The following is a 25,675-nucleotide window of genomic DNA, read 5'->3' on the forward strand; positions in this document are numbered from 1 at the left end:
AAATTGCAAATTTCTGACCACATTATTAGGTAGTTGAAATCGGTAAATGGGCAGTTTCTTGTACTCAATCGATAGAAAAAATGTAGTTCTAAAGAAATAGCTATGAGTTTGGGCGACTGGAACAACGGAATTAGCCGAAAATAGGGCTCAAAGTGAACGAAATCGCCGATTTGTAAACAGCGCCAAGGTCGCTAACTTCGCGAGAGCATAATTCCGTCAGTTTTCCATCAAATTTCGTTTTTTTGGTGTCATTACAATCGGGAAAAGATTCTCTATCATTTCATAAGAAAAAATAATTTTTTTTTTTAAATTTTGCAACACCAGTAAACACCTCAGGATTGGGGGTTGCGACAGTCAAAGGGTTAACAACGGAGTTCTGTTCCTAAGACCACATTGGTACAAGAATTCGTCGCTAAGTGAGGAGCACACTATAATGGTAGTGGGTTTGTGTCTACCATCTTTGATATTGTTTTAATGTCACCTTTGCACCATTTATAACATTTCTGGTATATTTTTAAATGTTTATACAGCAGTGTACTGTACGTATATAGTAATAAACAGAATAGAAGAAATCAGCTCTAATGTACATTATTTAGGTATGCATACTGGTCAGAGAACCCATCGTAAGTCTGAGTCGTCAGTAAACAAGTACAGTAGGGCCCCACTTATGTGGCAGGTTAGGTTCCAGACTACCACCGTAAAGTGGAAGTCGCCGCAAAGTGGAATGCCCTTTTTACCATTCATAAATGAATATAAATGCTAGATAATAAATTTACACTAACATATATTAAGCTAGCAATAGAAATAGGCATTAAAACAATAAAAAAGTAAAATACACATATATACACTCATTACTTACCTTAAAATATTTGTAGTCTTAATGTAGGGTGAGATGAGTAGTGTTTATAGTAAGAAATCAGGTGTGGGAGGTCACTTTTTGCTTTATAAATGCCACAAGTTTATTGCCTTCAAGCTTCAACATTGCTGCAACTGTAAATACAACTGTAATTTTCTATCAGTAAATATATTCTTGCTCTCTTCACTATAATGTAGCACAAAATAAAGGAATTATTAATATATTAGTATAGTCACAAAATGTGCTCAACTCCTAAGTGTTACAAAGCACCATAATTCTTTGGGGAGCTACTGGCCTTGGGAAGAAGTGCAAAAGGTAAACTTATGATATACCTTTACCTTTGATATATACTTTTGATGACTTTCTAGAACTTTTCTACTCCAGGAGCCTGGCCTTGGGTCAGGCACAAGCTAACAAGGAAAGGTAAAGTTCTGTATTAAGTCAGTTTCAATCAAAATATGAGAATACAGTGCTTCTCTACTGAAGTATGACTTCCTGAAAGGTGAGGGTTTTCTGAAATGAAAAGACAAGCTTTTTCTGCTACACTTTCTACAAATTCAAGGTTGGAGCATCCCCCTTCAGTGGATACCAGTGTATGTTGGCATCCAGGGCAATGAAATGGTTCATCATGCAATGTCCCTCACACACACATTTCCTACCATCCTCCTCCTCGGACTGGAAAGCAGTGAGTTCACAAAGGGGATTCGGTATGAATTCCATCAACTCTGGCAGGGAGATCTGGAGTTCTTTTCCCTATTCCTCAGTACTGGGATCAGTCTGGTCATTCAACAATTCTTATTTGGATGCATCATCCCAACCGTTCAGAGGATGCAGTTCTTACCCAACTTCGGGTGGGGAATTCAAGGCTGGCAGTCATATTCGACACCTCAGGATAAAAGATTCACCATCCTGCCAACGGTGACTCTCTCTCAGCCATTGATGGTGAAGCACTTCCTGCTGTGGTACCCCAATACTACTCTGTGCAGACCCTCCTCTATGCAGCCTTGCATCCATTTGGGGTGCTGTCTTTGATTCTGCCACTCATACTCAGTGAGAAAAAGTTGGACCTTTATTGGCTGCCAGGAAATCCTAGTCCACACTTGTGCCTTCCTATGGGCACATTGGGGAGATATAATACACATCCATGCAAGTCATGTTGCTTCCAATTTGGATGAGATTTGTTCCCCAGGCACTGTTAGGGAAGACATGATATAGTGTATTATGTTAGTGGGCCTATAAACTGGAAATAAAAAAGAAAAGCAAGCAAAACAGAAATAAAAATTAAAATGAATGCTACCTGGTCTTCGGTAAATGGCACAAGGATGTTCAACTGTCTAAGAAACCTGACAAGTTGCACAGAGAGGAGTTGGGTGCTTCTCCATGTGACAGCTATGTATCAGTCTTGCATGACCAATAAGCAAGAGTGTGAGAACTGCTTCTCAAACGTGACAGTGATAAAAAGAAGTCAGCCAAGAGCCCAACCGTGGTTTAATCAAGTACAACTTGCTGTTCTTTAACCTGGATCAATGACATTACCATCAATTTCAGATGCTCTTAGACAAAACTACAAAATAGTCTAAATAAGAGGGAAAACAAGACTTTGTAAACATAACATGAAAATTCTTTTTTATTTTTTTTACGTTTTTGAGGGCACACAAATGTTATGGCCATATATGAGGTAAAGTATGTAGATTTAGACAAAGATAAAGAAGATTTTGTTTGGATTATTAATGAGACTTAATAATCCAGGGTAACCCAGCAAAGCCACTTTTACTCCCCCACTTCAGCCACGAATATCCCTTAACTGGAGCAGTGTGTCCCTATTACCATAATTTTATTATTACTCTAATACATTATATGGAGAGGTACCACCTCCAGTGTTGGCCGGGAACCCACAACCTCAGAAGAGGAAATAAATATGCTGTACTTCAAAGCAATTTTGGGGATTTCTCCTCAGAGTTGCTTGAGAATTTTCTTCGTCTACCACCCCTATATATTATATTAATTATGCATATTCTACATTATTACTGTGTAAGAGAAGTGCTAAACCCATATGGGTCATAATATCAGATTCAGTGCACTATGTATGGCAAATGTACTTAATTAAGCATACCTGTACCTAAATAAACTTATTTACTTATTTCCTTGGATCAAGAGCCCTTCACCAGCATCACGGGGCCACCCTTCAGGGTCACGAGCCCCTCAAAAAAGTCAAGGTTAAAATAATAAGATATTACAAGTACACCAATGGAAATAAGTCACTTTGACACTTTCGGGTTATCCTTGTTAATTTACACATATTCTGCTATGTATGATTATTTGCGTAACTGTATTTATGTGTACCTGAATAAACTTACTTAATAAACGTCACTTATTTCCTAGCTATTGAGTACTTAAACACCAACCTTGTTTCTTTATAATTTATTAAATGTCTAATATATCGTGCTACCATGTTTTACATCTTCATAAATAAGCAGAAATTAATGTCAATACCCCGGCATGATAGACTTTCTTTGTACTTATCAAACCAAAATTGTAATTACACACTGTAACCTTTACAGAGAAATAAAATCTTTTATCTTAATTTTTATCTTTATCTTATAAAATAGTTGCCCCATTTAGCAGTGTCCAGTAAACAAAGTGATTCCTGGTTTATGCGAACGATTAAAAGGCAGACAAATGCATAAAGCTTACAGCAAATACAATTAAGAAAACTGTAGACTTGCCTAAATAGAAGAAAGAAGTGTATTTATCTTACAGAGATCCAAACTGTGTTGCCACTAACAAACAATAAATACAAAGCCAATATTATATCCTGCTTGTGTAGCGGAGTAATCTATATCAATTCACAATTATCATTGTAAGACGTATTGCGTTTCTCAAATAAATTGCAGAATAAGAACTTAATTAAAGAATTGTTGAAGGATTTTCTAAATATAACATATGTTAATATAAATTAAGGAAAATATATAAAATTTTCTATTTTACAATTCCCCTTACCATAAGCTGCCATGATGGCCTACATATATGAAAGGGAAAATGTGCTATAAACCAGATAAAAAGCTTTGCACTTTGGCAGACTGTGTTCCCGAGTAGCCTATAATGGAAAATACTTTAAAGTCTGTGTTATTATTCTCAAAATTCACAAATTACGATGATTTTAATAGGTTAATTATGTCTAAGGCCCCATGAACAACACGAGGGTTTTAAGTCATCGAAGAAGGAGCAAAAATTTAAAGGACAGGGGTTAAAATTAGCTCTGTATAATAATACACTGATTCATGCAGTCATATATTAATGTAAACACCAGGTGCTTATATTCTTATTGTGTTGGTTTGGCCCCCTGTTGACTACACATTGATCATGAAGGTTAGCAAATCAAACACTAACATATACAAATTCTAAAATATATATTAAAGAAAGCTCTCAGTGTATATAACTGGAGTATATATACTTCTTGGTGCATATACTTAAATACTAGGAAACATATTATTCAAACCAACAACAGTGAATCGAAACCTTTGCAGATGACACCCGAATCTGCATGGCAGTGTCTTCCATTGCAGACACTGCAAGGCTCCAGGCGGACATCAACCAAATCTTTCAGTGGGCTGCAGAAAACAATATGAAGTTCAACGATGAGAAATTTCAATTACTCAGATATGGTAAACACGAGGAAATTAAATCTTCATCAGAGTACAAAACAAATTCTGGCCACAAAATAGAGCGAAACACCAACGTCAAAGACCTGGGAGTGATCATGTCGGAGGATCTCACCTTCAAGGACCATAACATTGTATCAATCGCATCTGCTAGAAAAATAACAGGATAGATAATGAGAACCTTCAAAACTAGGGATGCCAAGCCCATGATGACACTCTTCAGATCACTTGTTTTATCTAGGCTGGAATATTGCTGCACACTAACAGCACCTTTCAAGGCAGGTGAAATTGCTGACCTAGAAAATGTACAGAGAACCTTCAAGGCGCGCATAACGGAGATAAAACACCTAAATTACTGGGAGCGCTTGAGGTTCCTGAACCTGTATTCCCTGGAACGCAGGCGGGAGAGATACATGATTATATACACCTGGAAAATCCTAGAGGGACTAATACCGAACTTACACACGAAAATCACTCACTACGAAAGCAAAAGACTTGGCAGACGATGCAACATCCCCCCAATGAAAAGCAGGGGTGTCACTAGCACGTTAAGAGACCATACAATAAGTGTCAGGGGCCCGAGACTGTTCAACTGCCTCCCAGCATACATAAGGGGGATTACCAACAGACCCCTGGCAGTCTTCAAGCTGGCACTGGACAAGCACCTAAAGTCGGTTCCTGACCAGCCGGGCTGTGGCTCGTACGTCGGTTTGCGTGCAGCCAGCAGTAACAGCCTGGTTGATCAGGCTCTGATCCACCAGGAGGCCTGGTCACAGACCGGGCCGCGGGGGAGTTGATCCCCGGAACTCTCTCCAGGTAAACTCCAGGTAATTAACAGCGAAAGTTCCTCTAGGAAATATTTTGGTTCCCTTGTTAGTCTCGTACTATGTAAGTATAGTGATAGTGATACTGTGTAAGTATAGTACTCACCTATTTGTACTCACCTATTTGTGGTTGCAGGGGTCGATTCATAGCTCCTGGCCCCGCCTCTTCGCTGATTGCTACTAGGTCCTCTCTCTCCCTGCCCCATGAGCTTTATCATACCTCGCCTTAAAACTATGTATGGTTCCCGCCTCCACTACGTCACTTTCTAGGCTATTCCACGGCCTGACTACTCTATGGCTGAAGAAATACTTCCTAACATCCCTTTGATTCATCTGAGTCTTCAACTTCCAATTGTGACATCTTGTGTCTGTGTCCCTTCTCTGGAACATCCCGTCTTTGTCCACCTTGTCTATTCTGCGCAGTATTTTATATGTCGTTATCATATCTCCCCTGACCCTCCTGTCCTCCAGTGTCGTCAGGCCGATTTCCCTCAACCTTTCTTCGTAGGACAATCCCCGTAGCTCTGGGACTAGTCTTGTTGCAAACCTTTGCACTTTCTCTAATTTCTTGACGTGTTTGACTAGGTGTGGATTCCAAACTGGTGCTGCATACTCCAGTATGGGCCTGACGTAAATGGTATAGAGAGTCTTGAACGAATCCTTACTGAGGTATCGGAATGCTATCCGTAGGTTTGCCAGGCGCCCGTATGCTGCAGCAGTTATCTGATTGATGTGCGCCTCAGGAGATATGTTCGGTGTTATACTCACCCCCAGGTCTTTTTCCTTGAGTGAGGTTTGCAGTCTTTGGCCATCTAAACTATATTGTGTCTGCGGTCTTCTTTGCCCTTCCCCAATCTTCATGACTTTGCATTTGGCAGGGTTAAACTGAAGGAGCCAGTTGCTGGACCAGGCTTGTAGCCTGTCCAGGTCTCTTTGTAGTCCTGCCTGATCCTCATCCGATTTGATTCTTCTCATTAACTTCACATCATCTGCAAACAAGAACACTTCTGAGTCTATCCCTTCCGTTATGCCGTTCACATATACCAAGAACAGCACAGGTCCTAGGACTGACCCCTGTGGAACCCCGCTTGTCACAGGCGCCCACTATGTAAGTATAGTAAGATAAGATAAGATTTCGTTCGGATTTTTAACCCCGGAGGGTTAGCCACCCAGGATAACCCAAGAAAGTCAGTGCGTCATCGAGGACTGTCTAACTTATTTCCATTGGGGTCCTCAATCTTGTCCCCCAGGATGCGACCCACACCAGTCGACTAACACCCAGGTACCTATTTGCTGCTAGGTGAACAGGACAACAGGTGTAAGGAAACGTGTCGAAATGTTTCCACCCGCCGGGAATCGAACCCGGGCCCTCCGTGTGTGAAGCGGGAGCTTTAGCCACCAGGCCACAGGGCCACCGGTGATAGTGATACTATGTAAGTATAGTGATAGTGATACTATGTAAGTATAGTGATAGTGATCCTATGTAAGTATAGTGACAGTGATACTATGTAAGTATAGTGACAGTGATACTATGTAAGTATAGTGATAGTGATACTATGTAAGTATAGTGATAGTGATACTATGTAAGTATAGCGATAGTGATACTATGTAAGTATAGTGACGGTGATACTATGTAAGTATAGTGGCAGTGATACTATGTAAGTATAGTGATAGTGATACTATGTAAGTATAGTGATAGTGATACTATGTAAGTATAGTACTCACCTAGTTGAGGTTGCGGGGGTCGAGTCCGAGCTCCTGGCCCCGCCTCTTCACTGATCGCTACTAGGTCACTCTCCCTGGGCCGTGAGCTTTATCATACCTCTGCTTAAAGCTATGTATGGATCCTGCCTCCACTACATCGCTTCCCAAACTATTCCACTTACTGACTACTCTGTGGCTGAAGAAATACTTCCTAACATCCCTGTGATTCATCTGTGTCTTCAGCTTCCAACTGTGTCCCCTTGTTACTGTGTCCAATCTCTGGAACATCCTGTCTTTGTCCACCTTGTCAATTCCTCTCAGTATTTTGTATGTCGTTATCATGTCCCCCCTATATCTCCTGTCCTCCAGTGTCGTCAGGTTGATTTCCCTTAACCTCTCCTCGTAGGACATACCTCTTAGCTCTGGGACTAGTCTTGTTGCAAACCTTTGCACTTTCTCTAGTTTCTTCACGTGCTTGGCTAGGTGTGGGTTCCAAACTGGTGCCGCATACTCCAATATGGGCCTAACGTACACGGTGTACAGGGTCCTGAATGATTCCTTATTAAGATGTCGGAATGCTGTTCTGAGGTTTGCTAGGCGCCCATATGCTGCAGCAGTTATTTGGTTGATGTGCGCTTCAGGAGATGTGCCTGGTGTTATACTCACCCCAAGATCTTTTTCCTTGAGTGAGGTTTGTAGTCTCTGACCCCCTAGACTGTACTCCGTCTGCGGCCTTCTTTGCCCTTCCCCAATCTTCATGACTTTGCACTTGGTGGGATTGAACTCCAGGAGCCAATTGCTGGACCAGGTCTGCAGCCTGTCCAGATCCCTTTGTAGTTCTGCCTGGTCTTCGATCGAGTGAATTCTTCTCATCAACTTCACGTCATCTGCAAACAGGGACACCTCAGAGTCTATTCCTTCCGTCATGTCGTTCACAAATACCAGAAACAGCACTGGTCCTAGGACTGACCCCTGCGGGACCCCGCTGGTCACAGGTGCCCACTCTGACACCTCGCCACGTACCATGACTCGCTGCTGTCTTCCTGACAAGTATTCCCTGATCCATTGTAGTGCCTTCCCTGTTATCCCTGCTTGGTCCTCCAGTTTTTGCACTAATCTCTTGTGTGGAACTGTGTCAAACGCCTTCTTGCAGTCCAAGAAAATGCAATCCACCCACCCCTCTCTCTCTTGTCTTACTGCTGTCACCATGTCATAGAACTCCAGTAGGTTTGTGACACAGGATTTCCCGTCCCTGAAACCATGTTGGCTGCTGTTGATGAGATCGTTCCTTTCTAGGTGTTCCACCACTCTTCTCCTGATAATCTTCTCCATGATTTTGCATACTATACATGTCAGTGACACTGGTCTGTAGTTTAATGCTTCATGGCTGTCTCCTTTTTTAAAGATTGGGACTACATTTGCTGTCTTCCATGCCTCAGGCAATCTCCCTGTTTCGATAGATGTATTGAATATTGTTGTTAGGGGTACACATAGCGCCTCTGCTCCCTCTCTCAATACCCATGGGGAGATGTTATCTGGCCCCATTGCCTTTGAGGTATCTAGCTCACTCAGAAGCCTCTTCACTTCTTCCTCGGTTGTGTGCACTGTGTCCAGCACTTTGTGGTGTGCCCCACCTCTCCGTCTTTCTGGAGTCCCTTCTGTCTCCTCTGTGAACACTTCTTTGAATCTCTTGTTGAGTTCTTCACATACTTCACGGTCATTTCTTGTTGTCTCTCCTCCTTCCTTCCTTAGCCTGATTACCTGGTCCTTGACTGTTGTTTTCCTCCTGATGTGGCTGTACAACAGTTTCGGGTCAGATTTGGCTTTCGCTGCTATGTCATTTTCATATTGTCTTTGGGCCTCCCTTCTTATCTGTGCATATTCGTTTCTGGCTCTAAGACTGTTCTCCTTATTCTCCTGGGTCCTTTGCCTTCTATATTTCTTCCATTCCCTAGCACGCTTGGTTTTTGCCTCCCTGCACCTTTGGGTAAACCATGGGCTCATCCTGGCTTTTTCATTATTCCTGTTACCCTTGGGTACAAACCTCTCCTCAGCCTCCTTGCATTTTGTTGCTACATATTCCATCATCTCATTAACTGGCTTCCCTGCCAGTTCTCTGTCCCACTGAACCCCGTTCAGGTAGTTCCTCATTCCTGTGTAGTCCCCTTTCTTGTAGTTTGGCTTCATTCGTCCTGGCCTTCCTGCTTCTCCCTCCACTTGTAGCTCTACTGTGTATTCGAAGCTTAAAACCACATGGTCACTGGCCCCAAGTGATAGTGATAGTGATACTATGTAAGTATAGTGACAGTGATACTATGTAAGTATAGTGACAGTGATACTATGTAAGTATAGTGATAGTGATACTATGTAAGTATAGTGATAGTGATACTATGTAAGTATAGTGATAGTGATACTATGTAAGTATAGTGATAGTGATACTATGTAAGTATAGTGACAGTGATACTATGTAAGTATAGTGATAGTGATACTATGTAAGTATAGTGACAGTGATACTATGTAAGTATAGTGATAGTGATACTATGTAAGTATAGTGATAGTGATACTATGTAAGTATAGTGATAGTGATACTGTGTAAGTATAGTGATAGTGATACTATGTAAGTATAGTGATAGTGATACTGTGTAAGTATAGTGATACTATGTAAGTATAGTACTCACCTAATTGTGGTTGCAGGGGTCGAGACTCAGCTCCTGGCCCCGCCTCTTCACTGAGTGCTACTAGGCCCTCTCTCTCCCTGCTCCATGAGCATTATCATACCTCATCTTAAAGCTATGTATGGTTCCTGCCTCCACTACCTCACTTACTAGGCCATTCCACTTCCTGACTACTCTATGACTGAAGAAATACTTCCTAACATCCCTTTGACTCATCTGGGTCTTCAGCTTCCAAGTATGACCCCTTGTTTCTGTTTCTGTGACAGTGATACTATGTAAGTATAGTGAAAGTGATACTTTGTAAGTATAGTGAAAGTGATACTATGTAAGTAAAGTGATGGTGATACTATGCAAGTATAGTGATACTGATACTATGTAAGTATAGCGATAGTGTTACTATGTAAGTATAGTGATAGTGATACTACGTAAGTATAGTGATAGTGTTACTGTGTAAGTATAGTGATAGTGATACTATGTAAGTATAGTGATACTTTGTTAGTATAATGATAAAAACCTATACTGATTGTACGTGGGTCTTTAAGCTTACAATCCAACTGTACACTCACGTTCAAGAATATTTTAATCACTAAAATAGGGATTAAGGTAAACTCTCTGTCTAGATAAACTATGAGATATATAACTAATTATTAGTATATTCCCTAGTTAACTTTTATATTATGAAATCATTATTATTTCCCCATTTATTATTTGCACAACTATCCATCAATAATTTGATGTTATTTAAATTTTCGGAGGCCAAAGATTTCAAAATACAGTTTGATTTAATATTTTATTTGTTATAATTATTCATCACATAAGTCTACCTTTACGTAATTTATTTGGTGGATGAGGACCACTAGTGAAAGCAGGTCAGGATCATAACACTGGAGTTGTAGAAAATATGGTGAGATGATACTTGCCCGACACAGCAACAACACGGAATCTTAGACCATAGAATATCTTCTACAACTCCATTGCTAAATTGCTGGTTCACCTTATGGGTTTAACGTACTTTTCCCTAGAGAGCCCCAGCCCACGTATAACAATGTCTTTAGCTGCTGCTTCTCCCCTGCTACTTCCACGGGCTCCAGTATAGAGGTCTCACTCCTCTGTATTAGATTCATTAAAGATAGCCAGGTGTTGCATACGTGTTTTATTTAGCTATCTCGCTAATTGCAAAGGCTTTCTCACTTTTTGTGAATACTCTCTTGCTCCTCGCTAATGATGCCTCACTCCGGGTAATTTCTAAATCAGTCCTTGCGAACGCTTTCCCACTTCTTGTAAATTCTATTTTTTTTTTTTTTACGTTTTCCCACTCTATAAATGCAATCCTACTCCTTCTAAACGCTATGCCACTCCTTGCAAACTCTATTCAAATCCTTGTTAAGGAAACAATTCTCCCACATACTGCATCATCGCCATCAGTAATTCCCAGAATGGCGTTAAATTCCGCCTCTCATTTCATCGCTCTAGAGGTTGACATAATTTTCTCGAGAAAATCCAGTCGTACCTTGAATATATTTGTCGAGAGGAAGTAATAAAGAGAGAGAATCAATCAATCTTATCTCCGTGAGAGCATCGGCGAGATTTTCGGATCCTCCTGCACCTGGCTGATGTAGTTTCCAGTACTGTCTTAATGTTATTATTTTGTTTTGCATGCAATAAAAGTTATGTGGTTTATTTTACTCATAAATTGTATCTCTGTGCTTACTGTTTTTTATTTGTATACTGAAATTATTATTATTACTAATTATTATTATTACTAGTAGCAGTAACAGCAACAGCAGCAGCTAGCAGTGGTACAGTAGCAGTAGCAGCAGCAGTAGCAGCAGCAGCAGCAGCAGCAGCAGCAGCAGCAGCAGCAGCAGCAGCAGCAGCAGCAGCAGCAGCAGCAGCAGCAGCAGCAGCAGCAGCAGCAGCAGCGCAGCAGCAGCAGCAGCAGCAGCAGCAGCAGCAGCAGCAGCAGCAGCAGCAGCATCAGCAGCAGCAGCACCACCAGCAGCAGCAGCAGCACCAGCAGCAGCAGCAGCAGCAGCAGCAGCAGCAGCAGCAGCAGCAGCAGCAGCAGCAGCAGCAGCAGCAGCAGCAGCAGCAGCAGCAGCAGCAGCAGCAGTAGCAGCAGCTAGCAGCAGCAGCAGCAGCAGCAGCAGCAGCAGCAGCAGCAGCAGCAGTAGCAGCAGCAGCAGTAGCAGCAGAGTAGTAGTAGCAGCAGCAGCAGCAGTAGCAGTAGCAGTAGCAGCAGTAGAGCAGTAGTAGTACTAGTACCTACATCATGGCAGTCTCCCCAGGTGCAAATGAGCAAAAAAAAAAAAAAAAAATCCTCATTGTTACTCATTCAGTATTATTTATAATATTTCCTAGTTCCCTCTCTCCTTTCTCTCTCTCTCTCTCTCTCTCTCTCTCTCTCTCTCTCTCTCTCTCTCTCTCTCTCTCTCTCTCTCTACACAGGGTTTGACAAGGTTAAGGATCCCTAGCTTTATTGACAAGCTATTTACAGGTTAAGGATTCCTAACTTTATTTGCAAGCTAAGAACTGTTACCTACATCAGCTCATTTGAAAGCATTTTTATTGTTATGAGACATACAAGTAGGGAACAGGATGAAGTTGGAGCCATCTGTGGGCCAGTATTTTCATTTGATCAACTGACTTTATCTCGTTGACATCATTATGCTGCTCTCTCTCTCTGTCTGTCTCTCTCTCTCTCTCTCTCTCTCTCTCTCTCTCTCTGTGTTAGTTACCATTTTAGTTTCCATTTAGCGTGTGTGTGTGTGTGTGTGTCCTCTCACTTATTTGTAATCACCTATTTGTGATTGCAAGGGTTGAGTCACAGCTCCTGTGTATACTACACCTATTTGTACTCGCCTTTTTGTGATTGTAGGAGTCGATTCACAGCTCGTGGCCCCGCCTCTTCGCTGACCGCTACTAAGTTCACTCTTTCCCTGCTCCATAAGCTTCATCGTATCTTTTCTTAAAGCTATGTATGGATCCTGCCTCCACTACATCACTCTCCAGATTATTCCACTTCCTGACAACTCTATAACTGAAGAAATATTTCATAACATCCTTGTGACTCATTTGAATTTTCAAGTTCCAGTTTTTACCCCTTGTTGCCGTATCCTATCTCTAAAACATTCTGTCCCTATCAACCTTGTGAATTCCTCTCAGTATTTTATGTCTTTATCATGTGTTCCCTATCCCCCCTGTCCTCCAGTCTCTTTAGGTTGAGTTCCCTTAATCTCTTCTCGTAGGACATACTTCATAGCTCCGGGACTAGTCTTGTTGCAAACCTTTAAACTTTCTCTAATTTCTTGGCGTGTTTGACCAGGTGTGGGTTCCATACTGGTGCTGCATACTCCAATATGAGCCTGACGTACATGGCGTACAGAATCTTGAACGATTGCTTACTCAGGTGTCGAAATGCTGTTCTTAGGTTTGCCAGGCGCCCATATGCTGCAGCAGTTATTTCGTTAGTGTTCGCCTCAGGAGATTTGCTCGGTATTACACTTCCCCAAGATTCTTTTCCTTAAGTGAAGTGTGTGTGTGTGTGTGGAGCAGCATCCGCAGGGTTCAGGAATTCCCCGACATCTGAGGACAATCACGTCCCCCAAGTGAGCTGAGTCTCCCAACTTTCCAGGTCTGGCGTGTCCCAGCTTTCCAGGTCTGGCGTGTCCCAGCATCCCAGGTCTGGAGTGTCCCAGCTTCCCAGGTCTGTTCCACAGTATGCCAGGTTTTCTTTGTTGTTCTAGGGGAGACTGAGTCAAGCTGGAAGCACAGAGAGAGACGACAGGATGAGTGATCCACTGACTCAAGGAGTAACTAAAAAAAGAGAATACAAAGTGTGAAGAATCATACCAAGTTAGGTCTGAATACCAACTGGGGTTCCGCAGTGATTAAGCCTTGAACCAGTACTTTATTCCTGATTATGTAAAACAAGTGAGCTAAAAAAAAAAACTATAATTAGACTTCCACACGATCAATGGCAATGTATAACATACACATACCTGCAACCATAAATGGTTGAGTATACACACGGAAGTACATAGTCAAGGAACCACACAAATGATTTTAGTCACGAAAGTGCTCACTAGCTTATATGATCACGGAAGTACTTAAATCCAGACGGTATGTCGACACTTGTTTTGAGACACCTAAACCTACACTACTCTATCAATTCGTCCTCCACAGTGCTCAATAGTATGGTAAGAATCTATCATTGTGCTGGTGATTCAGTCGCTGGCTAATTTCCAACACTATTTTAGTTGATTTCTCAATGGAAATAAGTCACTTTGTCTGACTTTTTTGGGTTATCCTAGGTTCTTTACACTTATTCTGCTGTGTATTATAATCTATGTAATTGTATTTGTGTATACCTGAATAAACTTACTTAACTACTTTTACCTCTTACAGTAAAGTTATAGATATTTTATCAAATTTCTTAATAACAATGGAATAGACGGACTGGGACAATTAAACAACGAAAATATTAAAACAGACCGAGATTTAACATTTACTAAATAATATATAACAATGGTTATAAATGACCATAATTTTTAAAGGGGTGGACCGGTAAGCCAGCGGAAGGCCTCGGTCAGATGACCAAAAGCTCCAAAGGCGGGTCATCATCTGACTAAGACCCGCGTCAGGAAACATTTGTCCTGTTTCCTGACGAACCTTACCTAACCTAACCCAACTAAATATTATAAAAGAACACTGGCTTCTTCTAACTAACTTTACTTATTTAGTATATACTTTACTAATTTATATACATTATTAATTTCACAGATAATGCGACTGTGGGGAAAAGTATCGAAAGAGTAACAATAGGGCTTTGACACACTGCCTTCACTCTTCCTCCCAGTACCCTTCAGTATGCCCCAGTTCTTCTCCAACTTGCATGTCCTCACCCAAGCCTGGGCAGTCACTCCTGAGGTTCTTACCCTAGTTTGGGTAAGAACCTCACCCTTTTTCCTACTAACCTCCTCCCAACCGGTTTCCAATATTATCCCAATAACCCTTAAATGTCTTGAAAAACCGTAATACAGTGTTTTCCCTTGTCCAACGTATTCTATAGCCGGGATCCCATGCATGGTTGCCATGCTTGGGTGCCATGGGTGGGTGCCATGTGTATGTGCCATGTGAGGTATTTCCTTATCGTCTTCGAGGCCTCACCTCTCCTGGAATGGCTGCTAAACACGCAGACTAAGTTTCTCTTCATGCTAACTTCTCTGGGAGAGCTTGAGAAGCGCTTAAAATTTATCATTGCTACCGAAACTAATAATCCTTTGTACGTGGAAGAAGAACGTCATGACGTCACTGGGGTTTCCAGGTATTCGTAAATGCCGAGAGAACTTTTTTTTATTTCTCAGTTTGAATTACATCTGGCATCAGAAAGAAATAATAATCACAAATCTCAGAGGTGTTTCTTGCACTATCAGTACATAAATGTACTATAACGCAGAATTTATTGGAGTGACGCTGTAGGGTATATGATGGAAGTATAGTAGCAACATTAATTGCAAATTCGTTGCTATCTGCAGGTAAAATACAAGAAAGGAATTCAGAGTACTAGGTGTATGATAGCGTTAGTATGTTGGAGGATGGAGGGGGATGCTTGGGCCAGGGAGGAGAGCGTATAAATAGTGGTGCGAGAACCACCAGTCATTCAGTCAGTGGGTTACCCGCATCTACCTACTACCTACATCGTCGAAATGGTGAGTTCTTCTCGATAACACTACGTGTAGTGAAAAAAAAGAATCTTTAGAATTAACGAATCTGTTTAATTGAAAATAATGAGTGCACGTAATATTCCTGTTAGACTTCATTTTAAGCCGCAGTTCTTATTAATGAAACGAGAGGAGTGGCACTTGGTCCACCTCAGGTGTGACGGGAATCCGGAGGGATGAACTCCGCTGAGAGGCGACGTTACACATGGATAAACAATCCTCTTTGTAGCTCTGGATTGAAATAACAATAGTTATGGTCGTTTGCACTAGCCATGGGTTCAATCCCCACCCGTTCCCTGTTTTGTTTGTAATTGTGTTATTACGATTTCGTGAGTCAAGATACCTAATATGTATCACGGATCCATCTGTATATGACTATTCATATACATCATGGGTACATTCATATGTATTATGGATAATTATGTGTCATACCTGGTTACCTGGATAACCTGGAGGTTACCTGGAGGTTATTCCGAGGATCAACGCCCCCGCGGCCCGGTCCATGACCAGGCCTCCCTGAACATCAAAATGGTATACAATACCGACAGGTTGGTAGGTAAGACACATAGGCAACAGTTAGGCAACTTTATTCCGAAACGTTTCGCCTACACAGTAGGCTTCTTCAGTCGAATACAGAAAGTAGGCAGGAGCAGTAGAGATGTGAAGACGATGTAATCAGTCCATCACCCTTGAAGTCGTAGAATTTGAGGTTGTCAGTCCCTCGGCCTGGAGAAGTTCAGTTCCATAGGAACTATCTGTTATCTATCTGACTATGGAACTGAACTTCTCCAGGCCGAGGGACTGACAACCTCAAATTCTACGACTTCAAGGGTGATGGACTGATTACATCGTCTTCACATCTCTACTGCTCCTGCCTACTTTCTGTATTCGACTGAAGAAGCCTACTGTGTAGGCGAAACGTTTCGGAATAAAGTTGCCTAACTGTTGCCTATGTGTCTTACCTACCCACCAGGCCTCCCGATGGATCAGGGCCTGATCAACTAGGCTGTTACTGCTGGCCGCACGCAGTCCAACGTACGAGCCACAGCCCGGCTGATATGGCACTGACTTTAAGTATCTGTCCAGCTCTCTCTTGAAGGCAGCCAGGGGTTTATTGGCAATTCCCCTAATGCTTGATGGGGGGCTGTTGAACAGTCTTGGGCCCCGGACACTTATGGTGTTTTCCCTTAGTGTACCAATGGCGCCCCTACTTTTTATTGGGGGCATTTTGCATCGCCTGCCCAGTCTTTTACTTTCGTCGGGAGTGATTTCTGTGTGCAGATTTGGGACCATTCCTTCCAAGATTTTCCAAGTGTAGATTATGATATATCTCTCCCTCCTGCGTACCAACGAGTACAAGTCAAGTGCTTCCAAGCGTTCCCAGTAGTTAAGGTGCTTGACAGAACTTATACGTGCAGTAAAGGATCTCTGTACATTCTCTAGATCTGCGATTTCACCTGCTTTGAATGGAGATATTAATGTACAGCAGTATTCCAGCCTAGAGAGAACAAGTGATTTGAAAAGGATCATCATTGGCTTGGCATCTCTCGTTTTGAAAGTTCTCATTATCCATCCTATCATTTTCTTTGCAAAGCATTGATATTAATAACATAACACCCAGTGAAATGTTTATTTTAATAACACCGTATATAGTGAAAAGTTTGTCTTTACGTGTGTAGTTCAATGTTTTCTTCATAGAGCCGTGAACCATGATGAGGTTATTGCAGTGTGCTCGCTACCATGATATTCCCATGCCATGGCATTTCTCCGGAAGTCATGTGTCGGCTGATGGTTGGGATTAGACAGGAAAATTATATCTTCTTAGTGGGAAACAACCAATGTGGTAAAACAAAATAATTTAAGCTAGAGAAGTCAGAAATTTGACCAGGCCTAGTGACGGTCCGGGCCGCGCAGGCGTCGACCCCCGAAACTCTCTCCTGGTATACTCCAGGTATCTCCAAGGAGTAGCCACGTAGACTCCCACAGCAAGTTTACACGAGGAACTAGACACATCAGGTACGGAAGATGATGTGGAAAAATCAATTGTGTAGAGTTCAGAACATTTATTAAAGGGAACGTTTCGCCACTCGTTGTGAAACGTTTTTCCTAATAATGTCCTGAAATGTACATAAGTGTCTTTCACATCTTGTCAGTGTCGCCAGACCATTTTCATGGAATATGGTCAAGAATAAGCAGCAGGAGGAAGACCACTGCAGAGGCACAGTTAGCCTCCCAGGAGAGGCACATCTGGTCTTCCAGGAGAAGCACATCTGGCCTCCCAGGAGAGGCACATCTGGCCTTCCAGGAGAGGCACATCTGGCCTCCCAGGAGCGGCACATCTGGCCTCCCAGGAGCGGCACATCTGGCCGTTTAGGAAAAAAACAGAATAAATTAACGGATGAGCTTGTAAACAATGATCACGAACGCTTATACCAGATGAAAGGAATTAAAGGAGGTGCAGAATGAACCACATTAAAACCAGTGATAATAAAGAGCTCAGTAATGAGAAGCTGTAGCCAGTTAGTGATTCTGAAATATGGATGGGAGCAAAATGAGACCCGTCAGCAATACCTGAGAATACTAGTATCAAGTATGCCCTGCGGGATAGCTCTTGTAAAGTCAAAATGTCTGCTCTGCCGTGCGTATTTATCTGGAGATATTCCTAAGCTGGAAGGAAGCCAGGGTCATCCCAATCCCATCAGGGAGAAATAAATGTCTCATCTACGCCACATTTATGAAAAAATATTAGACAAAAATATTGAACAGAATATTACCTCTTTAAAGGCGGAGAAGAAAAGGTGCCTTGACGCCGGTGAGGAATTCTTGATCCAGGAACTGGAGCTACCTTCTCCTTGTTTGGATGAAACCTGACTGCCTCCTGTCTCCCAGGAGCTGTATCACCTTTTACAGGTTCGGCGTTAGTGAGAAAGAAATCATGATGATTATTCCTTGGCCGCTGAAGACAGCTGCTGGTAGTGAAGATGCTGGTAGTGAAGACGCTGGTAGTGAAGATGCTGGTAGTGAAGATGCTGGTAGTGAAGATGCTGGTAGTGAAGATGCTGGTAGTGAAGACGCTGGTAGTGAAGATGCTGGTAGTGAAGATGCTGGTAGTGAAGATGCTGGTAGTGAAGATGCTGGTAGTGAAGACGCTGGTAGTGAAGATGCTGATAGTGAAGATGCTGGTAGTGAAGATGCTGGTAGTGAAGATGCTGGTAGTGAAGATGCTGGTAGTGAAGATGCTGGTAGTGAAGATGCTGGTAGTGAAGATGCTGGTAGTGAAGATGCTGGTAGTAAAGCTGCTGATAGTGAAGACGCTGGTAGTGAAGATGCTGGTAGTGAAGATGCTGGTAGTAAAGCTGCTGATAGTGAAGACGCTGGTAGTGAAGATGCTGGTAGTGAAGATGCTGGTAGTGAAGATGCTGGTAGTGAAGATGCTGGTAGTGAAGATGCTGGTAGTGAAGACGCTGGTAGTGAAGATGCTGGTAGTGAAGATGCTGGTAGTAAAGCTGCTGATAGTGAAGACGCTGGTAGTGAAGATGCTGGTAGTGAAGATGCTGGTAGTGAAGATGCTGGTAGTGAAGATGCTGGTAGTGAAGATGCTGGTAGTGAAGACGCTGGTAGTGAAGATGCTGGTAGTGAAGATGCTGGTAGTGAAGATGCTGGTAGTGAAGATGCTGGTAGTGAAGATGCTGGTAGTGAAGACGCTGGTAGTAAAGCTGCTGATAGTGAAGACGCTGGTAGTGAAGATGCTGGTAGTGAAGATGCTGGTAGTGAAGATGCTGGTAGTGAAGATGCTGGTAGTGAAGATGCTGGTAGTGAAGACGCTGGTAGTGAAGATGCTGGTAGTGAAGATGCTGGTAGTGAAGATGCTGGTAGTGAAGATGCTGGTAGTGAAGACGCTGGTAGTAAAGCTGCTGATAGTGAAGACGCTGGTAGTGAAGATGCTGGTAGTGAAGATGCTGGTAGTGAAGATGCTGGTAGTGAAGATGCTGGTAGTGAAGATGCTGGTAGTGAAGATGCTGGTAGTGAAGATGCTGGTAGTGAAGATGCTGGTAGTAAAGCTGCTGATAGTGAAGACGCTGGTAGTGAAGATGCTGGTAGTGAAGATGCTGGTAGTGAAGATGCTGGTAGTGAAGATGCTGGTAGTGAAGATGCTGGTAGTGAAGATGCTGGTAGTGAAGATGCTGGTAGTGAAGATGCTGGTAGTGAAGATGCTGGTTGGTAGTGAAGATGCTGGTAGTGAAGATGCTGGTAGTGAAGATGCTGGTAGTGAAGATGCTGGTAGTGAAGATGCTGGTAGTGAAGATGCTGGTGGTGAAGATGCTGGTAGTGAAGATGCTGGTAGTGAAGACGCTGGTAGTGAAGACGCTGGTAGTGAAGATGCTGGTAGTGAAGATGCTGGTAGTGAAGATGCTGGTAGTGAAGATGCTGGTAGTGAAGACGCTGGTAGTGAAGATGCTGGTAGTGAAGATGCTGGTAGTGAAGATGCTGGTAGTGAAGATGCTGGTAGTGAAGATGCTGGTAGTGAAGATGCTGGTAGTGAAGACGCTGGTAGTGAAGATGCTGGTAGTGAAGACGCTGGTAGTGAAGATGCTGGTAGTAAAGCTGCTGATAGTGAAGACGCTGGTAGTGAAGATGCTGGTAGTGAAGATGCTGGTAGTGAAGATGCTGGTAGTGAAGATGCTGGTAGTGAAGATGCTGGTAGTGAAGATGCTGGTAGTGAAGATGCTGGTAGTGAAGATGCTGGTAGTGAAGATGCTGGTAGTGAAGATGCTGGTAGTAAAGCTGCTGATAGTGAAGACGCTGGTAGTGAAGATGCTGGTAGTGAAGATGCTGGTAGTGAAGATGCTGGTAGTGAAGATGCTGGTAGTGAAGACGCTGGTAGTGAAGACGCTGGTAGTGAAGATGCTGGTAGTGAAGATGCTGGTAGTGAAGATGCTGGTAGTGAAGATGCTGGTAGTGAAGATGCTGGTAGTGAAGATGCTGGTAGTAAAGCTGCTGATAGTGAAGACGCTGGTAGTGAAGATGCTGGTAGTGAAGATGCTGGTAGTGAAGATGCTGGTAGTGAAGATGCTGGTAGTGAAGACGCTGGTAGTGAAGACGCTGGTAGTGAAGATGCTGGTAGTGAAGATGCTGGTAGTGAAGATGCTGGTAGTGAAGATGCTGGTAGTGAAGACGCTGGTAGTGAAGACGCTGGTAGTGAAGATGCTGGTAGTGAAGATGCTGGTAGTGAAGATGCTGGTAGTGAAGACGCTGGTAGTGAAGACGCTGGTAGTGAAGATGCTGGTAGTGAAGATGCTGGTAGTGAAGATGCTGGTAGTGAAGATGCTGGTAGTGAAGATGCTGGTAGTGAAGACGCTGGTAGTGAAGACGCTGGTAGTGAAGATGCTGGTAGTGAAGATGCTGGTAGTGAAGATGCTGGTAGTGAAGATGCTGGTAGTGAAGATGCTGGTAGTGAAGATGCTGGTAGTGAAGATGCTGATAGTGAAGACGCTGGTAGTGAAGATGCTGGTAGTGAAGATGCTGGTAGTGAAGATGCTGGTAGTGAAGATGCTGGTAGTGAAGATGCTGGTAGTGAAGATGCTGGTAGTGAAGATGCTGGTAGTGAAGATGCTGGTTGGTAGTGAAGATGCTGGTAGTGAAACTACTGATGGTGAAGCTGCTGGTAGTGAAGCCACTGGTGGTGAAGCTGCTGGTGGTGAAGCTGCTGGTAGTGAAGCTACTGGTAGTGAACCTACTGGTAGTGAAGCTACTAGTAGTGAAGCTACGGGTGGTGAAGCTGCTGGTAGTGAAGCTACTGGTAGTGAAGCTACTAGTAGTGAAGCTACTGGTGGTGAAGCTGCTGGTAGTGAAGCTACTGGTAGTGAACCTACTGGTAGTGAAGCTACTAGTAGTGAAGCTACTGGTGGTGAAGTTGCTGGTAGTGAAGCTACTGGTAGTGAAGCTACTAGTAGTGAAGCTACTGGTAGTGAAGCTACTGGTGGTGAAGCTGCTGGTAGTGAAGCTACTGGTAGTGAAGCTACTGGTAGTGAAGCTACTGGTGGTGAAGCTGCTGGTAGTGAAGATACTGGTAGTGAAGCTACTGGTAGTGAAGCTACTGGTAGTGAAGCTACTGGTGGTGAAGCTGCTGGAAGTGAAGCTACTGGTGGTGAAGCTACTGGTAGTGAAGCTACTGGTAGTGAAGCTACTGGTGGTGAAGCTGCTGGTAGTGAAGCTACTGGTAGTGAAGCTACTGGTGGTGAAGCTGCTGGTAGTGAAGCTACTGGTAGTGAAGCTACTAGTAGTGAAGCTACTGGTGGTGAAGCTGCTGGTAGTGAAGCTAGTGGTAGTGAAGCTACTGGTAGTGAAGCTACTGGTAGTGAAGCTACTGGTGGTGAAGCTGCTGGTAGTGAAGCTACTGGTGGTGAAGCTACTAGTAGTGAAGCTACTGGTAGTGAAGCTACTAGTAGTGAAGCTAGTGGTAGTGAAGCTACTGGTAGTGAAGCTACTGGTAGTGAAGCTACTGGTGGTGAAGCTGCTGGTAGTGAAGCTACTGGTAGTGAAGCTACTGGTAGTGAAGCTACTGGTGGTGAAGCTGCTGGTAGTGAAGCTACTGGTAGTGAAGCTACTGGTAGTGAAGCTGCTGGTAGTGAAGCTACTGGTAGTGAAGCTACTAGTAGTGAAGCTACTGGTAGTGAAGCTACTAGTAGTGAAGCTAGTGGTAGTGAAGCTACTGGTGGAGAAGCTGCTGGTAGTGAAGCTACTGGTGGTGAAGCTGTTGGTAGTGAAGCTGCTGGTAGTGAAGCTGCTGGGAGTGAAGTTACTGGTAGTGAAGCTACTGGTGGTGAAGCTGCTGGTAGTGAAGCTACTGGTAGTGAAGCTACTGGTGGTGAAGCTAGTGGTAGTGAAGTTACTGGTGGTGAAGCTACTGGTAGTGAAGCTACTGGTGGTGAAGCTACTGATAGTGAAGCTACTCTGGTGAAGCTAGTGGTGGTGAAGCTACTCTGGTGAAGCTACTCTGGTGAAGCTAGTGGTGGTGAAGCTGCTGGTAGTGAAGCTACTCTGGTGAAGCTAGTGGTGGTTAAGCTATTGGTGGTGAAGCTACTGGTAGTGAAGCTACTGGTGGTGAAGCTAGTGGTAGTGAAGTTACTGGTGGTGAAGCTACTGGTAGTGAAGCTACTTGTGGTGAAGCTACTGATAGTGAAGCTACTCTGGTGAAGCTAGTGGTGGTGAAGCTACTCTGGTGAAGCTACTCTGGTGAAGCTAGTGGTGGTGAAGCTGCTGGTAGTGAAGCTACTCTGGTGAAGCTAGTGGTGGTTAAGCTATTGGTGGTGAAGCTACTGGTGGTGAAGCTAGTGGTAGTGAAGCTACTCTGGTGAAGCTACTGGCAGTGAAGCTACTCTGGTGAAGCTACTCTGGTGAAGCTAGTGGTGGTGAAGCTACTGGTGGTGAAGCTACTCTGGTGAAGCTAGTGGTGGTGAAGATACTGGTAGTGAAACTACTCTGGTGAAGCTAGTGGTGGTGAAGCTACTGGTAGTGAAGCTACTCTGCTGAAGCTAGTGGTGGTGAAGCTACTGGCAGTGAAGCTACTCTGGTGAAGCTAGTGGTGGTGAAGATACTGGTAGTGAAGCTACTCTGGTGAAGCTAGTGGTGGTGAAGCTACTGGTAGTGAAGCTACTCTGGTGAAGCTAGTGGTGGTGAAGCTACTCTAGTGAAGCTAGTGGTGGTGAAGCTACTGGTGGTGAAGCTACTGGTAGTGAAGCTACTGGTAGTGAAGCTACTCTGGTGAAGCTAGTGGTGTTGAAGCTACTGGTGGTGAAGCTACTAGTAGTGAAGCTACTGGTAGTGAAGCTACTCTGGTGAAGCTAGTGGTGTTGAAGCTACTGGTAGTGAAGCTACTCTGGTGAAGCTAGTGGTGGTGAAGCTACTGGTAGTGAAGCTACTGGTAGTGAAGCTACTGACAGTGAAGCTACTGACAGTGAATCTACTTTGGTGAAGTTAGTGGTGGTGAAGCTACTGGTAGTGAAGCTACTGGTAGTGAAGCTACTCTGGTGAAGCTAGTGGTGTTGAAGCTACTGGTAGTGAAGCTACTCTGGTGAAGCTAGTGGTGGTGAAGCTACTGGTAGTGAAGCTACTGGTAGTGAAGCTACTGACAGTGAAGCTACTGACAGTGAATCTACTTTGGTGAAGCTAGTGGTGGTGAAGCTACTGGTACGAAGCTACTGGTAGTGAAGCTACTCTGGTGAAGCTAGTGGTGGTGAAGCTACTGGCAGTGAAGCTACTCTGGCGAAGCTAGTGGTGGTGAAGCTACTGGCAGTGAAGCTACTCTGGTGAAGCTAGTGGTGGTGAAGCTACTGGTAGTGAAGCTACTGGTAGTGAAGCTACTCTGGTGAAGCTAGTGGTGGTGAAGCTACTGGTAGTGAAGCTACTGGTAGTGAAGCTACTCTCGTGAAGCTAGTGGTGGTGAAGCTACTGGTAGTGAAGCTACTTGTAGTGAAGCTACTCTGGTGAAGCTAGTGGTGGTGAAGCTACTGGTAGTGAAGCTACTTGTAGTGAAGCTACTCTGGTGAAGCTAGTGGTGGTGAAGCTACTAGTAGTGAAGCTACTCTGGTGAAGCTAGTGATGGTGAAGCTACTGGTGGTGAAGCTACTGGTAGTGAAGCTACTGGTAGTGAAGCTACTGGTAGTGAAGCTACTCTGCTGAAGCTAGTGGTGAAGCTAGTGGTGAAGCTACTGGTAGTGAAGCTACTGGCAGTGAAGCTACTCTGGTGAAGCTAGTGGTGGTGAAGCTACTGGTAGTGAAGCTACTCTGGTGAAGCTAGTGGTGGTGAAGCTACTGGTAGTGAAGCTACTGGTTGTGAAGCTACTCTGTTGAAGCTAGTGGTGGTGAAGCTACTGGTAGTGAAGCTACTGGTTGTGAAGCTACTGGCAGTGAAGCTACTCTGGTGAAGCTAGTGGTGGTGAAGCTACTGGTAGTGAAGCTACTGTTAGTGAAGCTAATGTTAGTGAAGCTACTGTTAGTGAGGTTACTGGTGGTGAAGCTACTGTTAGTGAAGCTACTGATAGGCTTCAAGAGGAGTATCCCGTTTATATGCACTGGATATACTTGGTATATCTAATAGGCACTCAGTTTAGCATATCTATTTACTGTCATGCACTGTAATACATATATATATATATATATATATATATATATATATATATATATATATATATATATATATATATATATATATATATATATATATATATCAAATGGTAATCGTGCCTTGGAGTGTACTGAGGGAGGAGAGTGAGAATAGTATAATATATACTGTAATATGGGAGGAGAGTGAGCAAGGCGTCACACTTGACTAACTGCTAAAGCATACATTTCCTCCCTGACGGTTCTCTCTTCCTCTTCCTGGTCAAGCAAATCCTTGAATCACGAATTTCTGGGTAAAAAAATGAATCACTTAATACGAATCATGGTAAAAATTGAGTGGGGATTGTTTCGTGAGTGGAGAGGGATAGGGAGGGGGATTGATTGATGGGTGAGTGAGGAAAGGGGAAACGGGGGTTTGGGTACTGGCTTCGCCCATCTACCCATTCAACTCATAAACCTACCCACCCCGCCCATCCACTGTGTGTGTTGATGACGGGCGTTGTCCCGGACTGCTGGACACCTGGTGGGGTTTTCCAAGTCGGGACCTTTTATTTCCTCCCCTGTGACACTCCCTCATACTGCCCTGACACAATAACACTGCTCTGGTATACACACTCTCATTATGCTCCCTGGCACACTCCCTCACACTGCTCTGATATACACACTCTCTCATAGTGCTCCCTGGCATACTCCCTAACATTGCTCTGATATACACGCTCTCTCATACTGCTCCCTGGCACACTCCCTAACACTGCTCTGATATACACACTCATTATGCTCCCCAGCACACTGCCTCACACTGCTCTGATATACACACTCATTATGCTCCCCAGCACACTGCCTCACACTGCTCTGATATACACACTCTCATTATGCTCCCAGCACACTCCCTCACACTGCTCTGATATACACACTCTCATTATGCTCCCAGCACACTCCCTCACACTGCTCTGATATACACACTCTCATTATGCTCCCTGGCACACTACCTCACACTGCTCTGATATACACACTCTCATTATGCTCCCCAGCACACTCCCTCACACTGCTCTGATATACACACTCTCATTATGCTCCCCGGCACACTCCCTCACACTGCTCTGATATA

At 43.6% G+C, this 25,675-nt stretch overlaps 1 protein-coding gene across 1 annotated transcript in view; it reads left to right on the plus strand.

The window, feature by feature from the left end:
- The first annotated feature begins 15,323 nt into the window (after positions 1–15,323).
- The window catches only part of LOC128693970 (uncharacterized), a 14,475-nt gene continuing 4,123 nt past the window's right edge, over positions 15,324–25,675 (plus strand). The window contains exon 1 of the mRNA XM_053783915.2: positions 15,324–15,432. Within this exon, the coding sequence (XP_053639890.2) occupies positions 15,430–15,432 (3 nt within the window). The 5' untranslated portion in view covers positions 15,324–15,429. The remainder of the gene's footprint in view (positions 15,433–25,675) is intronic.

This window comes from Cherax quadricarinatus, chromosome 33, assembly GCF_038502225.1.
Source record: "Cherax quadricarinatus isolate ZL_2023a chromosome 33, ASM3850222v1, whole genome shotgun sequence".
Classification (NCBI taxonomy): domain Eukaryota; kingdom Metazoa; phylum Arthropoda; class Malacostraca; order Decapoda; family Parastacidae; genus Cherax; species Cherax quadricarinatus.